At 35.6% G+C, this 13,664-nt stretch overlaps 1 protein-coding gene across 15 annotated transcripts in view; it reads right to left on the bottom strand.

Annotated features, from left to right (window-relative positions):
- PAM (peptidylglycine alpha-amidating monooxygenase) overlaps positions 1–13,664 on the bottom strand; it is a 153,788-nt gene that overhangs the window by 48,092 nt on the left and 92,032 nt on the right. For all 15 annotated transcript variants that reach the window (XM_034432709.3, XM_034432704.3, XM_034432708.3 and 12 more), the window contains 5 exons: positions 11,905–11,953; positions 10,288–10,355; positions 9,016–9,096; positions 6,807–6,883; positions 3,616–3,719 (listed from right to left, as the gene is read on the bottom strand). In XM_034432709.3, coding sequence (XP_034288600.1) covers positions 3,616–3,719; positions 6,807–6,883; positions 9,016–9,096; positions 10,288–10,355; positions 11,905–11,953 — 379 coding nt within the window. The remainder of the gene's footprint in view (positions 1–3,615; positions 3,720–6,806; positions 6,884–9,015; positions 9,097–10,287; positions 10,356–11,904; positions 11,954–13,664) is intronic.

The following is a 13,664-nucleotide window of genomic DNA, read 5'->3' as shown; positions in this document are numbered from 1 at the left end:
ATATTTAACATTTGCTTCAAGAGGTTTATACTGATAATGCACACATTTTGAGATCATTTTGTTAAGAGGGCTCAGTGGAAAGAAAAAATGTGTGAAACACAGGAAGATATAGAACGGGAAGTGAAGACCAGTGAAAAGCTTTGTCTATCTTTCCCCCCATCAATTAGTTTTTGCAATCAAATCAGTCAGCCTACGCTAATAGAATGATGTGGGGGTGGACTATGTGCAGCTTCCAAAGACATCAGTGCTTACTCTTATCCTGTGGCATCATGCAGCATTCATTTATTCACCATAGCAACAATAATGACATCTGTCAGGAAGTGAATGAGACCTTCCCAAAAGAGAATTGGTATCCAGCCTTTTTAAAATATGGAACTGTTCCAGAAAGCTGTTTTGCCTCAGCAAGATTAGTGTTAGCCTCCTCCTTTTTATATTCATTTCCTCTCCTTCCAGTTGATTTAGATAGCTGTCAGAAAACTGCCACCTCTTTAAAACATAAATAAAACACTGAAGTGTAATTGAGGAATAAAGCTAACTTTCTTATATGTATTAACAATATCCAAACATTGTCAATATTTTTAACATAGCACATTTGCCATCCTTGGAAGATATAGAAGTAGGCTATTTGTTATAACTTTAGTTATTAATGAGAAACAAGATATCAGTGGCAGACAAAACTGCTTTTTTATATTTGCTGAAAAATAATGAGCAATTAAACACTTGCTCTACAAATATGGATGGGGAATCTTTTTCAACCAAAGGGTTGTTTTTTGAAAGTAACTTTTCAGAAACCGTGTGTCGAGAACAGATGGCAAAAGAAGAGCTGGACCTGACAAGCTCTGCCATCCAAATATGGCGTCCCCTAAATTTTTGTGAGAATTATTGATGGCAGTGTACCAAAGTTAACTACAAATACAAATCCCAAAGAAAACAACATAATTCATTAAGTCAATTCATACCATAAAATCATCACTAAACTAAAACATCCAACAACTACTCATCAAGACCAAAAAAGAGCCAGGATTTGACTACCCTTCTAAAGACCTGCAAGTTCAGGACTTCAGGATATATTTAGAAGTAAATTGCATGGGATACTAACATGCTTCCAGCGTCCCATAAGGTGGCATTTGGTTAGTGAATAGACTTTGGGGTATGTCATCCTTATGTCTATCCATCCTCGGGATGGCTAGATACCGAGAGAGCAGGGTGAGTCCTGCAAATAAATCCTTTTTATGTCTCTTTATTTAAAATATTTGTTTGACTATCCATTTTATATATATAATAACTCCAGGAAACTTACAGCCTAGCAATAAAATGTAAAAACAAACAATACCACCAACAAAAAATTATCTCACAGTGTGTGATGGAATCTGGTACAGAGTCACTAGATGGAAGAAGTCTTTCAGGAGGACCAAAGAACAAATCAGCCAGATTTGCCTATGTAGGAAGAGTTGTAGTGTGGACCCTCCTTAAATGTTCACAGGGTATATTTGATAGTTATGTACATTGTGTTTTAGTCCTGCAAGATTCCTTCTATAGGTGAAAAACAATAAAGAAACTACTCTAGTAAAATATCATGTTGTTCTTGGTTTGTTATACCTGACATAGTGCTCCCAGGACATCCCTTCTCCATACTTCCACTGGCCTCCACTCCCATTTTAGCTCAATGCTTAGGAGAACAACCAGGTCTTTATAGTCTTGTGGATGGCCAAGATGGTAAGAGCCCTTTGGATTTCAGAGAGGGAGCTGCTCTGAAGGGTAGGTTCAGTTATGGAGAAGGTATGATTCACCAGACAACATTTAAGGGAAGAGAGTGTCTGTCATTTGTGTCTAGATTTTTAGCCGCTTTGTTAGAACAGAATGTTGCCCAGGGTATATCATCTTGGAGGTAGGCAATACTTCATACCTCAGGTATGCAATACTGGCCTAGAATATAGATTGAATATGTCACAAACATTAGAGATAGAATAGAGCCGTGGTAACACAGTGGTTGGGGTGCAGTATTGCAGGCTAATTCTGCCCACTGCCAGGAGTTTGATGCTCAAGGTTGACTCAGCCTTCAATCCTTCCAAGATTGGTAGGGTGAGGACCCAGGTTGTTGGGGACAATAGGTTGACATTGTGAACTACTCAGACTCTATCTGTCATTTCATTTCATTTTATTTTGCCATCCTCCCAGCAGATACTGGGCAGCATATAAAATCTAGTATTAAGTTTAAACAAAATCATAGTCAAAACAAAATAGCTCACACTACAAACAGCCATTAAAAGATATTCCAAGAAAGCCCTCTTAAAGGGCTTTATAGGTGATAATCAGCACCTTGAATTGCTTCTAGAAATTTACTGTGAGGTATCAAAGGTTGACAAAAGGTCATGGAGGGCTAGGATGGATGAGTACCCACATCCAGAGTCCACCACTAGTCAAAAATAAGCACAACCAAAGTACTGATTTGCTTGAAGATCACAGTACAAAGGACATTGTTTGAAGGGTATGTTAATGTGATGTTTCACTTAACTGTGTTGCTTAGCAATGGAGTTGCCAGTCCCAGGTGCGATTGTTAACCTAGATCTACTATAGAACCAGGTTCTATACATACTGTATATTTTGCATTAAAAAAGCTCTTATATGGGTTTAATAAGGAACTCAAGAAAGAACGCTCTAGTCTACTCTACTCTACTCTACCCTACCCTGCTCTAGAAATTTTACAGTTGGTGAGATAGGAGATGAAGTAATCATTTTTTTGCCATATCATATTAACTCTATGAACGAGGTACAGATACTGTATTTTAGAAACGACATCTTCATCATGACACGTTTACTACTAGAACACATTAATTCTTTATTCCTTGCAAATGAATCTATTTCCCATAATCACTATGAATGGTAGCATATAATGCCTTTAAAAACCATCATTTATACATCCAAGTTTAATTGGGATATGTGACATGATATACACAAATTGATCCTAGCTGATTCTACTAAGTTGCAGAATAGATGTCATTGTAAGTGTTTCACACATATACTGTGTATATTAGATCAAATATGTCAGGCTTCAGAGGGCTCAGCAGCAAATGGTGACTCTGAAGACATATAACCCCTTATTCATTGCTTGGCTAATCTTGGCAGATGACTCTTAGAAACCTCAACTAGATTAGAGTCTTTATTGAAAAAAGATTAAAGCCTGTAACACAACAGCGGACTGTCATAGCAGAATAAGGAATTCTGACCTGTTATGTCTACCCTCTAGGATTTAAACACTTGGCTTTTTTTTCTTGCTTTTCTCAGCCAATGGAAACTTGGTCAGCCTCTTGATAGCTTTGATATAAATGGAACATGCTTTCACAATACTTCTCGCTAACCCCACAACTGATGATTCCAGCTTTGTCAGTTACACTATTAGCCACAACAATGATTTGATTAATGTGCAGGTGAAAAAAAAATTATCTTTGGGGAGTCTTCACATGTAGTATCAATACCCTGGTCTGTTTTCACTGGCAAAGCATAAAATATTAACAGTTAAGACTTTTCTAGCCATTTTTCTCCCATGTGGAGCAACCATTTTGATTCTCAACTTTTATATAAACATTAATTGAATACAAATATTAACACACATACCCTATATAAGTTTCTGAAGATCTGCCTTCACCAGTAAAGACGCATCTTGCTGCCAGAATATCACCATACTTGATTTCTACAGGATTTTCCACAGCATAAAATGCCTGAGAAGTGAAACAACAGGAATAATAATTTCAAGCTGTTAGAAAATTGTCTTTCCTCTATTACTTTTCATAACCATAATAACGTATAAAATGTATCACTTGAGTGTGCTTTGTATTTCATACTTTGGGCTTCTTTGGTGTATAATTTAAAACACATTTTCTTTTTTATGTTAATATATTATAATATATTATTTTATATCATGAAATAAGCTTAATTTTCTTTATTAATCAAAATTTATTATTTCATGCCTAAAGATGGAAATTCTGCTTTTTTGCCACTTTCATTCCATAACATCCTGTAAAATGAATCATGTTGGGTACTTTAGTAGCATTGGTGTTGGCTGAATTTTGTAAACCTGACTTATTGGCAAGTCAGAGACCCACTGGGTATGGTTTTCACTGTGTCAAATGATCTATTAACGCACAGCATGCAAACACTTTAAAACACACAAACTTTTCCTATGAGAAACAAAACAGAATAGAGACTATTTTTTATAAAAACAGGAGAGAAAGGTAAGCCTCCAGGTTACCTTAAAAAATACTTGATTAACAGGTTAGGATATTCTCTATCTGTATTAATTATGTGGCATTAAATTATATAAATCGTAATTTATTTATTTATTTTATTTTGAATTTATATACCGCACCTTCTCCCAAGGGACTCAGGGCGGTGTACAGCCAGATAAAAACATACAATACAAACATTAAAAACAATTAAAAAGATATATATTAATTTGGCCCCAATTTAAAATAACAAACCAATTAAAAATATTTAAAAAATATATTAAGCCAGCCCGGCTTGCTGTAAAAAGAAAGTTTTAAGGGCATGGCGGAAGGCACTGAGGTCTTGGATTCTCCTTATCTCTGGGGGCAGCTGATTCCAGAGGGTAGGTGCCCCCACAGAGAAGGCCCTCCCCCTGGGGGTCATCAGCCTACATTGTTTGGCTGATGGCACCCGAGGAGGGCCTCTCTGTGGGAGCGCACAGGTCGGTGGGAGGTCATCGGTAGCAGCAGGCGGTCTCGAAGATAACTAGGTCCTATGCCATGGAGCGCTTTAAAGGTGGTGACCAACACCTTGAAGCACACTCAGAAGACCACTGGGAGCCAGTGCAGCTCACGCAGGAGCGGTGTTATATGGGAGCGCCAGGCGGCTCCCGTGATTACCTGCGTGGCCGCATTCTGGACCAGTTGGAGCCTCCGGGTGCTCTTCAAGGGGAGCCCCATGTAGAGAGCGTTGAGGTAGGCCAGGCGCGAGGTGATGAGGGCGTGAGTGACTGTGCACAGGGAATCCCGATCAAGAAAGGGCCGCAACTGGCGAATCAGGTGAACCTGACAAAAGGTCCCCCTGACAAAAGGTTGATTAGAATCTGATTAGATGATTAGAATCTTACTGATAAAGTTTTATGTAATTCTGTGCCAGTAAATGGGATATTCTATTATGGTCAGTTGTCAACAGTGTGCCTAAGTACCATCCTCATTTCCTTTCTATTTTCCAAAAATAGACACAGTAAAAGAATCAGATGAAACAAATTTAATACCAAAATGAAATACTTGATTTGTACTTAACTATACAGTAATACATACCATTTAGTATCAACTGCAATATTAACGATACCCGACTGCATATTAAATAGTCTCTGTATGCCTCCATATTTTTTTCACATGCGTATTAAATATACATTAGGTGTCTGTGTGTGTTTGATGTATATATGTATTAAACAAGCTCCCTATTTTCACCAACATTAGAGCACTTCATAGCATTTTATATTCTATCCTTGAAAATTTGTCTCACTGAACATAATGGCGCTTATTTCTGACTAAAGTGACAAAATAATAGTCTTTCTACCTCAAAATTTGGCTACATGAATAAGGGAAAAAAATGGAATATATATATATCTATATCTGGGATGGCTTAATCATAAACCCTCTGCAAATATGGAAGTGAGCAAAGCAGAATGAGAGATACAGATGTTTGTCGTATGAAAAGGAAAAAAAAATCTGTAGTGTTTTGTCTCTATTTTTCTTCAGTCATGCTCATCATTTTCCTTTATCTTGGAGCCTGATGTAAGATAAAAGGTCTGCTAAAACATTTGAGAAATTATTAATGAATATTAATAGCTGCCTGTGACATTATTTTTGTCCATGTTTTATATAAGGTTACAATCAATTCAAACTACTTATCTAACGTGCTGTTTTAATTTTTTTAGGTTTAATCTGCAACTACTGATTTAGTGACATTAGTAATAATAAAAATAGTTTTATTGGGTAATGTGCTTATATTTAATTTTGTCTTTAAGCAAAGCCCTTGGACAAAGAAATTGACTCTGGGATCTAGAAGGTCAATGTCTGCCTCTCCACAAAGCTGAAAGTCTTAAGAGCTGTGGTTACCCTTTCTCTCCTATGTGGATGTGAGTCCTGGATACTGTACTGATGACACATGACAAATTTCACATGTGCATCCTACATTTCACTCTTGGCAAAATCATGTCTCCAACCTGGAGGTCTTCAATTGCACAGAGTTCACCAGCATTGATTCCCTGATTATCAGAGGCCCGATGCAGTGGTGGGACACATCACTGGAATGGACCACTACAGTATGCCTCACCAGTTGCTCTATGGTGGACTGGAGATTGAAGAGACCTCGAGGTCATCCATACAAGTTCTACAAAGATGCTGTGAGGGAAAACCATACACTACTGTGACAGGAATTAGAAGCTGTTGCTGCTGACACAACCTGCTGGCAAGCCCTATGCTATGAAGCCTGGAGTAGCTTCAAAACCAGGGTCCACCAAAAACTGCATCCAGGCTGAGACTGCAGAGCCACCTGCGTGTTGACAAATGAACTATGCAACAGCATATCTTCTTTGAATCCCAAAAAATTATCTATTATATTAATGTATTTTCCCACCACATTTCTGTGAGATGGGTAAGGCTGTGAAAGGAGGTCCATTTCAAAACTGTGTATAGAACCTTATTTTCCCTATTCCTTTTCCAACATTTCAATCATTATATCATGATGGTTCTGCTGTTTACTTTAACAGTGAAGCACATTAACTCAGGATAGCTTTAAAATGCAAGTAAACATACCTGTGGCAGTTGAGGACTTTGGTGGCCAATCGGTGTCCACTGACCATCTCTAACTCGATACCCACTTACTACTTTTCCTGCAACAAAATTAATATGTTTAGCAAAATAAATATGCAGAAATAACAAAAAATACTTTATAAGTTCACCATTTAAATCAATTGACAATGCTAAAAGTTTGGATCATTGATATTTGCTCTATATGATTTACTCCTTAGAAATCCACAGATCATTTTCACATATTTATGTTAATATTTCAGTACATAAGATTTTATTATATAACATTTAATAGATTTAACTTATAAGGAGCTATCAGAATTAATTGGACAAAATGTGTATTATTATGCATCAGTTATATAGTAGTTGTTTATACTTTTATGTTACAATTGTTTCTGAATATGGCAACCTGTCTTCAAAAAATCTGCACTTTCAATAGTTTTAATCACCTAATCACTGTAAAAAAAAATCTAAAAGAGTTAAATTGGCATTTGTACCATCTGTCTAAAACTTATACTGGCAGAACTGGATTCATAGAAAAAATCTGGACCAGTCCAAGAAGAGATGGTTTAAGTGTAACACAACAATGAACAATGAAACAATGAACTACCGGGCCTGGTAACTCAGCAGACTAAAAGCATTGTGATTAACACCAGCTGTCTGCAATTACTGTAAGTTCGGATCTCATCAGGCTCAAGGTTGACTCAGCCTTCCATCCTTTCTAAGGTAGGTTAAATGAGGACCCAGTTTGTGGGGGCAATAAGCTGACTTTGTATAAATATACAAAAGTATGAAGGCTATTGCTTAACGCATTGTAAGCCGCCCTGAGTCTCCGGAGAAGGGCGGCATATAAATCAAATTAAAAAAAAAACAAAAACCTCATTATGTAGTGATTTTTGTGGCTGACTCTAACAAAAGTACTATTTCACTTGGAGCGCTTGGCTTCATATACCATATACCATTAGCTTCCTTTACTTAGGACAATTGGATCTGGTGTAAACATCCACTAAATTCATAATTTGGATTTTCTGTACAGGTACTCCTCACTTAATGACAGTAATTGGGGGTGAAATGTCTATCATTAAGTGACGTGGTCATAAAGCTTAGTGATGGCAGTTCAATCTCCAGTTACCACTGTTAAATGAATCTCTGTGAGTTGTTAAGTGAGGACCTCGCTTAACAAGTCACAGTGATCAGGACTGGCTTTCCCACTGACTTGGCTAACAGAAAGTTGGCAGGGAAGGTCCCAAATTATGATCATGTGACCGTGGAATGCTGTGACATTCAATAATCCAGTCTGGTTACCAAGTGCCTAGAACACAAAACCACAGGCGTGCACAACAGCTGGAACTTTGAGGATTGACTATAAATAGCACTTGTTCAATCTCATCAAAAATTTGAATGAGCACCTCATTAAATGTGGACTATTATATCTCTTTACTGCTATTTAGTGTTTACCTGGATTTTTGCAGCCCAGATATGGAAACTGCATACTAAGTAATATGAATATCTACCAATCTGGACCAGATACTTAGCACATGTATTTAAGAGGATTCCTGCCCTAACATTCTTCAGTTTAAATAAAATTAATCTGCATGTGTGTATGTCCATGAGTTTGTGTGTATAGTGTGTATGTCCGTGAGTTTGTGTGTATAGTGTAGATTCAGTGTCTTGAAACAAATCTAGCTGAAGCCATATTTTTCTTGCTTTGTTTCTTAGTTGCCATACTTATGGGGGGGGGAGGGGATTTATGGAATGTAGGATGACATAAGACATAAGATAAGCCTCTGGAGAACCAAGACCAGATCAACATGTCCTAGAAACAACAGGAGGGAGTGCTAAGAACCTCATCACCTGCTTGATTGGCCAACATGACCTGTGACACAAGGGGGGGGTGCAGTATCTATTCTTTAATTATACCAAAAATGTGGGAATTATTCAGTGTTGGTTTCACATTTGACTGTGCTGATATGATGCACCCAATAAACAGGATTTTTGAGGAAACCAAGGCCTCAGAATCTTGAATTGGTTGGGAGCATTACTCAGAACCATGACATAGATATTATAGAATAATTTACATTACAATTAATAAGCCAATTCCATCTCGTAGCATTCAGTAGGCTTTACTATCTCAATCAGGATAACAAAAAGTGAGTATAAGAATTAAGCCTAAACTACTAAGGAAAGGAAATAATCAATTAATGTAAAGACTTACCTAAGTGATGGGTGTGCACTCTATAAGCAAATGGATGCATTGGATATGTTTTATAATGGCAAGCAATATCAGCATTAACCTCTGTTAGAAAACAGATATGAAGGTCATTAAAAATTATGCTTACATATTGAAGACATTTAGAACTATGGTTGCAAAGTTAAATGAAATATATGGAAATATACTAATACCAACAGGACTGTAGGCATAAAATTTCCTTGCATTTATCCACAATAACTTTGCACAGCCTTTCATTCATGCAATGATATTAATGGCTATTGTGCTTGATTAACTGAAGAAACATGTATGCATATATTCATATGCATAATACTGTTCTTACCTTACAGAGTCATGTAATCAATCCACAAATACATGGAATTATATCAGCTGGTTTGAGGGATAATGTTAAACAGATATTTCCTGGCAAAATATCCTGTTTTGAAGTTTTAAAAACCCTCAGTATTATAGAATTATGAGTCCATAATTAGAAAAAGTAGGGGAAAAACGGGGAAGAGGCTGCAGATTTCAACAAATCTGGAAACAACCAGTGTAACAAAGAGAATTAAAACCTATGAAACTAAATTGATTCAGAAAATCACTGTAAATATTAAGTATAATTTCAAAGTTGGATTCCATGATAAGGTTACTTAATCATGGAAGTGAAAATCTTTGGTCTTTTGCTTGCAGCCAATGAGACAAAGAAGCCTTAAGCTGAGCCATATTAACTGGAAGTTATAGTCTATTGTGAAACTTGGGTAATAATTAAGAGAAATTAAAGTTAGTATATTGCATACTGTATGATTTGTTCCTTGGTTATGCTGAAATATTTAGGAGGCTCATTAATTTCTCTGTACATGTATGTGTGGAAATTCATAGAGAATGAATATGATGACTTACAACTAAAATAACTACCTAAAGCATTAGAATTTAGTGATGCAGCCTTTATGTTTGAGTACAAGTGCATTATGTATATTTCCATCATTAATTGGAAAATTGGAAAAAGTACCGATTAAAGGAATACAGCCCTGTAGTCCCTAAGTGATAATAATAAAAACATGTATTTAGAAGTCAGTAATGATCAGAATTTGATACTTTTTCTTAGATTGCAATGTTGATGTTTTGATATGGCAATCAAAGAAACTAGTATCTTAATTTGTTCTAACATTCTTCTAATAAAGCTTTTAGTATTAAAAGTCCACACAGTACACTGTTTGAACTGAAAAGAGTGCAAAGGCTGAGGCAGGGCTGGGTGGACAGGAAAACTTATTTATTCACCTTTTTCTCCAGGTGGTATAACAGTATCCACGGACATCATAAGATACATGCCAGCAATCAGAGGCTGCCTTTGAAAGAAAAAGAAGAAACCTGTATCAAATTTACATATATTGCCCTGTTTTATTAATTACTACGTTATATATTACTTTGCTAATAACAAGGTAAATTTAACTGAATCGACCCAATCGGTTTGTTGTTTTTTTTATAAAAAGAAAACAGCTATTAACAGCTACATATACAGTAGCACCTTTAAAAATTCAAAACCAGTATACATATCTTTATATACTGACACAACAAAGAGTTTATGGACAGTTATTCAAAGTCAGAAAAACTATTAAACAAATATAATGACTCATAGTAGGGAGGTATGAAACTTTTACACCTTTTGTAGTGAGACAATCACAAGTGTCATGGCTCCCACATATATGGCATACAATTCTTAATTTGAGACTTACAACTAATTGTAAGCAAATTGTAAATTTACTATTTGTAAAGCAGTCACAACTCACTGGTCTACAAGGCTTACATATCCACTTTTTCCAGATTGATTATAAGCTAGTTTTAAAAGACATTTTGGCATTCACCATGGGGGAAAAGATTAAGAATTAAAATAGTCTTTCAGGGTTCTTTATTGGCCAGTAAGCATTCTCCCTGATAATTAATTGGTCGCATCAATATTTTTTTCCATTTCTGTGTCAATAACCTATGTTATTTTCAAACAGCTCTTGTTCACAGTCAAAGTATCAGCAGATAGATTCCCCCCCAACCTACCTCCTTTCACAACGCATCTGCCCTCTAGAATAGCATACCCCCAGAGGTCAAGGCCCCCCACCCTGCTCTATTTTAGAAAACGTGATCTCTTTCCAGACTTTGGCTTAAGATGACGATGTAAGTGTGTTGGAAGAATGTGGGGTGTTCTCTCTGGGTTAACCATCATCTGTTGCTGATTGGGTAGGTTTCTTTTCTGTTTTATTCTTGTACAATGACAACACTGCTTGGAAGTGGATATGTTAAAGAAATAAATGTTTACATAGACTCCTCTTAACCCCCATCTCAAATGAAGATAAATGAATCCATTAGTTGATGGATTAGTTAACTGCAGGTGAAAAGAAAATTAAATGTGACGAATGCATATAAAGCCAAATACCCTCTTTGCATGGGGGCAGGAGAGACGGTGGCATAACTGAGGGGGAAAATGAAACAAGCAAGCCATGTTTTATAATTAAAGAAACTGCGGTTAAAGAACAATTCATAATCAAGCAGCAAAAAGTAACTAGATTTGTGCTAAATAAACTTCTTACCACTGAAAGCTAAAGATAAAAAAAGTAGTAGTTGGTAATCCTTTCCAAGGAATATTTACTTTGGCTACATGTGAAAAAGTCAAACATTTATTTTTCAAGATAGAAAAGACAACAAATGTACTTTGCTCAAAACAGCCTTTCTACAATTTTAGAAATATATTATCAAGTCACTTTGAAGAATGTATTCATTAAATAATCTGTCTTGTTTACAGGATGTACCTGGACTATCACTAGAATTCTATTCTGTTAAAGCTCATATTAATCTTTGCAAAAGAATTGGAAAAAATATTTAAGAAACTACATGAAATATACTTACTTTTGATTAGTTAACTGTAAAGTCACTCCTGAACAGTCTTTGTGTTTATCTGCAAAAATAAAATATTAGTATTGAGTACAATAATTAAGTATATGACTAGATAATTGCTTATTGGAAATATCAAGTATGAAGACCAAATGTTTATAGTCTAAAAAGACAAGAAGCCAAAAGAGGGAATTAAAAAACCTTTTCTTTAGTCCCCTCCTTTGGGCTTCTTGTCATTTTAAACTATAAACATTTTGGTAGCTCTCCTCATCTTTTAACCATATGGATTGCTTTAAGAGACAATAGTTTCTACACAAAATACTTTAAATAGCTGGAAAATAAACAGTTGCTAGTTAAAGAAAAGCTTAAAAAAAACAAATGAGTAAGGAAGATCATTACAGAGGTATGGAAAATTAGAATTCCTTTTAGAAAATACAGATCACATTATAACCATTCTTATTTCATCCTAAAACAATCATGTGAAGTAGTTTGCTTTCATTTTACTAAGTCAAAGATGTTCCACTGACTGATTACAATTTGCCAAGAACAACTCATTATCTTTAGCCAAGCAAAGAACTGGATAGTTTTTCTAGATCTAGTCAGGCATTGCTGATCCAGAAAGGGCAGATGGTACAAGAAAAACAGAAACCGCATTGGAATAGAGAATGTTCTACATGCATTCCAGATTCAATGGTCTTATACAAAACATTCATATATTTCAATTCTTGATTCATTAAAAAAATTCAAATCAAATGCAGAAATCGACAGTTTATAAAACAGCATTGCAGGGGATTTCTAAGGAGGTAAAATGATATGTAATTGCTAGAATCTGAAATTTACTTCACCCCAAACTATATAAGATTATAGAATTCACAAGCAACCATTATCACATTTTCATCTGTAGTAAATAAAAACAATATGAGAATAAACATCACAAGCGAAACCCCGGGGAAATAATTGCTCCCTTTAAATCTATATAGCTATATACTGTACTTCAGAAAAATTGCCTGGTGTACTAAAGCAAAATAAAAACTTCAGCTTTGCGTAACAAATAGGTCTTTTTTTTTTTTGCAAATAACATACTCCTATATTAAATACATATGATGTACAAACTTTCTAACAGAATTCAAACATATGGACCTCTCTTTTTTTGTTCTTATACCTCGATTTTCAAAAATGGAAATGTCTAACCAATTTTGTCTTGGAAAAAAAACAAGATCATAAAATTTCCTTTCTTGGCAAGTACTACATACGCTACATGGGTTGCCTGAACACAATGATCCTTATAGAGCGTATGTTCGTCCCCATTTGCCTCTCAGTCTACGATAACTCCTTTGATTTTTGCATTTCAGTTAGACAGCAAGTATATATTCCTTTAGAACAAATGAATTATTAGCTTCTATTTGCCCTATGGCAATGAGAGGAAAATATATTCAACCTACTCTCGGAAGCAGATTTCTTTCAAGCTGATTCTCTAGGCAGCGTTTCCAACAGAGATCAAACAAGAATCTATGCTTACTACTGTGGATTTAATAGCACTTCTGAACTGCAGAGTCTCTATAGCAAAATCCATTGTGATACGAGTATCAGCTCCTGATTCTTTGATCACTAAAAAAAAAATAAATGGTAACTGCCACTCAAACGATACATTAAAGGTTTATAAAACTAAAAAAATCCTAAAACCTACTTATTGTACCATGGTTATGTTTTTTAAAAAGCCCAGAAGAAATAGAAACCAATTTTCCATTCCTGACTTATTTGTGAAATATTACACA

Source organism: Pantherophis guttatus, chromosome 2, assembly GCF_059756535.1.
Source record: "Pantherophis guttatus breed Tessera chromosome 2, ASM5975653v1, whole genome shotgun sequence".
NCBI classification, from domain to species: domain Eukaryota; kingdom Metazoa; phylum Chordata; class Lepidosauria; order Squamata; family Colubridae; genus Pantherophis; species Pantherophis guttatus.
This window is presented reverse-complemented; position numbering and strand designations above follow the sequence as displayed.